General features: G+C 31.7%; 1 protein-coding gene across 1 annotated transcript; it reads left to right on the plus strand.

Annotated features, from left to right (window-relative positions):
• The first annotated feature begins 1,444 nt into the window (after positions 1 to 1,444).
• LOC18103003 (CBS domain-containing protein CBSX5) lies at positions 1,445 to 3,604 on the plus strand. Its single transcript, XM_024611565.2, has 2 exons — positions 1,445 to 1,905; positions 2,602 to 3,604. Exons 1-2 carry the CDS (start codon positions 1,547 to 1,549, stop codon positions 3,422 to 3,424), a joined length of 1,182 nt encoding a protein of 393 aa, XP_024467333.1. The 5' UTR covers positions 1,445 to 1,546; the 3' UTR covers positions 3,425 to 3,604.
• Positions 3,605 to 4,585: the final 981 nt, after the last annotated feature.

Consider the following 4,585-nt stretch of genomic DNA (forward strand, 5'->3'; position numbering starts at 1 on the left):
AATTATTCCAACCTGAAACTTGGCTCCGCACACCTTAATCATGTGAGAGACCCGTAGCCTTTGGTTTGTGATAAGATATTAATTTTAAAAATATTTTTTTAAAAATAAAAAATATTATTTTAATATATTTTTAAATAAATCACTACTATACTTTCAATTTTATTTTAACTGATTTTATAGTATGATTTCGACAAAATCAGCTTTCCATGGCTTATTTTGCTTTCAAACCATTTTTTTTATTCTAGAATTCTAAAAATGATACCAAACTACAATATTTTCAAAATAAATCTAGCTTTTTTTTTGACAAATTTCTTATTTGACTACAAGAATTTTGTGGGATAGTGAGATAACATTTAGAATTGCATTTCAAATAGTGATTCTTGAAAATTTGAGTTTTTTTAATTTAAAATTATTTTTATATATTTTTGAATTATTTTAATATGTTAATATTAAAAATAATTTTTAAAAAATAAAAATTATTTTAAATAAAAATTATTTTAAAAAATAATGTACTCTATCTCAAAGCACGCATGAAAGAATCAGCATATCTACTTGGATCTTCTTTTTTTATGTATTTGAATGTTCATTAATTGTGGGGACCACAATGGGGTTAGATATCGGATTTAAATTCGAATCATATTAAGAAAACATCAAGTACATGCTAAATCTTGTGTTTAGGTATGGGATTTGGGTTGACAAAATCAACGGTTTGTATTTTTGAAATCTAAACCACGATTTTGGTTTGGATTTAAAAAGAAAAATAACTACAAATTAGGAAAAAAAAAGGTTTCATCGTCAACTAATAAAAATTAAATCTTAAATATATTGTATTATGTTACCTGTAATTTGAAGGCAGTCCATCCCCCTGTAAAATACCTCATCAAAATCAAAATCACACGGTAAAATTTAATTGAGATATGCGTAAATTAATCTAAGTACTCATATTAATAATAATAAAAAACTATTCAAAGAAATACTCATATATATATATATATATATATATATATATATATATTTTTTGCATGTGTGATACTAATAAATTTATTTTATATTAGATTTTATATCAGATTTAACAATATTTATATTAGATTTATTAACCATAAAATAAAAATTATATAAAATCCAAAACAATAACTATATAAAAAGACAAACTTACTCTTTCATGTTAGTTTGGTTTAAATATGTATTGGATTTAAGACTGTATTTAAACTTGAAGAAACGATTGATTGACGTTGCAGTTAAAGCTGTATTTAGATTCATTGAACTTGAAGAAAATATTAAATTAATATTTTTTAAATAATTTTAATATATTAATATTAAAAAATTCTAAAAAAATATTTTAATATATTTTTAAATTAAAAATACATTTAAAAAACATTCGATACCTATCTCACCAAATTTAAAAAACACTTTGCTTATAAATAATCCAAAACCGCCTCCCCTTCACATAGCTGCCTCTTCTCTCTCCAAACGACACCATCAGGCCGTCTTGTTTCTCCAGATTTCTCTCTCTCACAACTCTCTCTCTGTTAAATTCTGTCTGTGCATGGCAGTCAGTATCTTATCTAATGAGGTATCTGACCTGTGTCTTGGAAAACCTGCGTTGAGCTCTCTGTCAGCTTCTGCAACCGTCGGTGACGCGTTGTCTGCTCTCAAAAGATCTGGTGATTTGTTCTTAAGCGTTTGGAGCTGTGATCACCTTCACCATTGCAACTCTCCAATATCGATCCAGGTTGACTTTGAAGAATGTAAATGCGTTGGCAAGGTTTGCTTGGTGGATGTGATTTGCTTCTTGTCTGTAGAAGAGAATTTGAAGAATCCGGGAAAAGCCCTTCAAGAACCGGTCTCTGTGCTTTTAAATTCTAAGGTTCCTGGACTTGTTAGGCACCTGGAACCGCATGCCAGGCATGTTCATTCATTTCTTGATTTTTTTTTTCTTTCTGAGATTTAGATTTTCAATTGCTGATTTTTTAGGGAATTTGGAGTTTTTTTTAATGTGGCTGTCACGGAATTGAATATTTGTTATGTTTTTTTTTCCTTGTATATTTTTAATTGTTATCATCACACCACCAACTATATTGTTTTACTTGTTCATTGTTAGGTTACGTATTGGTTGAATATTTTTTTTCTTCAAAAAAATCTCAAGCTGACTTGAAATGTCCCCACCTAAATTGTCCGTGTCAAGAATTTGTCGGTATTAATTTTTTATTTATTTGAAACTTCAATGTTTATAGATTTTTCATGTGATGCATAATACTTAAAATCTGGATGAATTTTGTATGCGACAACTAAGTACAGGAATTTAATTAATCACACGGAAAAATTACATAAAAGGAACAAATTTTGGAGTGTTTGATGTGTGGCTGCCGGAGAGCGCTGTGGCTCAACATCTCTTTCTGTAGGGTGAACTCTACATAAGAAAGACGTGTTGCCATAAAGAATGTAATTATTTAATGGATTTGACAGTGAATTTACCACCCCCTCATTACTATGACTGCAGTTGTATCTGTTTTTCTGTGAGATTTTCTGATCTGTTTAATCTGTCTCTGTCTTAATCGTGTCTTTTTGCGCATCTAATGATTTTCTCTTGCTCTTTCTCAGCCTGTTGGAGGCCATAGATGCCATCCTTGGAGGGGCACTGAACCTTGTGATACCACTTCGCAACCCATTCACAAGAAAGAAGCTGGTATACAAATCCGCAGCCAACTCCACCCTCCACAACAACCGTGAGTACTGCTGGCTGGCTCAGGAAGACATAATCCGTTACCTCCTCAACTCCATTGGCCTCTTCTCTCCAACTCCAAACCACACCATCGAGTCTCTCGGCCTCATTTACTCTGAATCCTTCTTTACTGTCCATTATGATGACCCTGCCTCCTCTGCATTGCCCTTGATCTCTCAGTCCCTCATTAAACAAACATCTGTAGCCATTCTTGATACAGATGGTAAGTTGATTGGCGAAATCTCACCATTCACATTGAACTTTTGTGACGAGACTGTGGCAGCTGCAATCGCAACACTCTCTGCTGGGGAGTTGATGGCTTACATAGACTGCCGTGACCCACCAGAGGACCTGTTAAGGTTGGTGAAGGAAAGACTGGAAGAGAGGAATCTAGGACCTGCTTTGGACTTGATAGAAGAGGAATCAGGAATTTCATCATTGTCATCGTATTCATCTTCATCAGATGAAGAGTTTGGAATGGGAAGGAGTGGGGGGGTGTCTGGGCATTCAGCAGGGGTGAGGGGTACCGCCCAGACAACCGTGTGCTATCCATGGAGCTCGTTGGTGGCAGTGATGATTCAGGCTCTTTCACATCGTGTAAGCTGCACATGGGTTATCGAAGAGGATGGCACTTTGCTTGGTGTTGTCACCTTCGCAGGAATGATTAAAGTGTTGCGGGAACGTTTGAAATCAATGGCGTGAGCATTCAGAATCAGGCACGTAAAAAGAGAAGAGCCAAAACTATGATTTTATGCCAACATTCTGCTCAATGGTTTCTTTTCTTTCAATTTAATATTTATAATTTTGAAAACGTTATATTTCAAGCAACTATGAAAATGGACATCACAGAACTGGGATTGGTATGACAATGAGACCTTCTTATGCTGGACTGAATTAATTCAACGCTTTACAATTTAACAATTGTGATTTGAAGAAGAAGAAAAAAAATATATAATGGCTGTGAATTAAATTAATTTTTAGCGGTGTGATAGAGATTATATTTTAAAATTATTTTAGTTTAGAAATATATTAAAATAATATTTTTTTATTTTTTAAATTTTATTTATGATATTAACATATAAAACAACTTAAAACAACTAAAAAAATATTAATTTTAAATAAATTATTTTAAAAATTTTAAGTAAATAATGTTTTAGTTGCAATATTAAATATGCTATAGAAGTTTAAGAAACTGTTTGGCAATGTAGTTGCGTCCATGTTTCGTGTGATTTCATGCAACAAGCTGTTTGGTTAATAATAAACGCGTGTTATTGTTTGCTGGATCCCACATGCTGATGCGTTTGGAACGCATGAAAAGAGGAAGCAGCTACGAGCTGCTTCCTGCGCGGCCAAAATCTAATTCATGCTATTATTCAGTGAATAGTGGAGCATGCCTCCACTGTTCACTGAACAGTTTTTTTTTTTTTGAAAACAGGTGAACAGCCTCCACTGTTCGCTGAATAAGTTTTTTTTTTTTAAATCAGTGTAGTTAATTGATTTCACTCGCATTGTTCACGTGAACGTGAACACCAATTTTTTTTTTGTTTTTTTAAAATTAGTTTAAGGTGAATTAAATTTACTCGTACTGTAATCTTAATTTTATTCTTGATAATATTTTATCTAATTTTGTAGTTCTTGTCGGATGAATTTTGTACGTAATGGAATTGTAGATAGTTTTTTTGTTAAAGTAATTTTTTTATATAAAGTGTGATTTATTTCATGATGTTAAATCCACAATATTAAATCCACAATATTTAAATTAAAAACCATCAATATTAATATATATTTTTTAAAATTATTTTATAACCTCAATTTCAAAAGCATTCTTAACCAAACACATTAAAACTACTTTTTCTTCAACAT

Source organism: Populus trichocarpa, chromosome 11 (assembly GCF_000002775.5).
Source record: "Populus trichocarpa isolate Nisqually-1 chromosome 11, P.trichocarpa_v4.1, whole genome shotgun sequence".
NCBI classification, from domain to species: domain Eukaryota; kingdom Viridiplantae; phylum Streptophyta; class Magnoliopsida; order Malpighiales; family Salicaceae; genus Populus; species Populus trichocarpa.

Excerpts from the sequence above, each read along its gene's own strand:
- LOC18103003 (XM_024611565.2), top strand. The coding sequence starts at position 1,547 with ATGGCAGTCAGTATCTTATCTAATGAGGTATCTGACCTGTGTCTTGGA. Across the intron at positions 1,906-2,601 it reads CACCTGGAACCGCATGCCAG|CCTGTTGGAGGCCATAGATG; the intron begins GCATGTTCATTC and ends GCTCTTTCTCAG.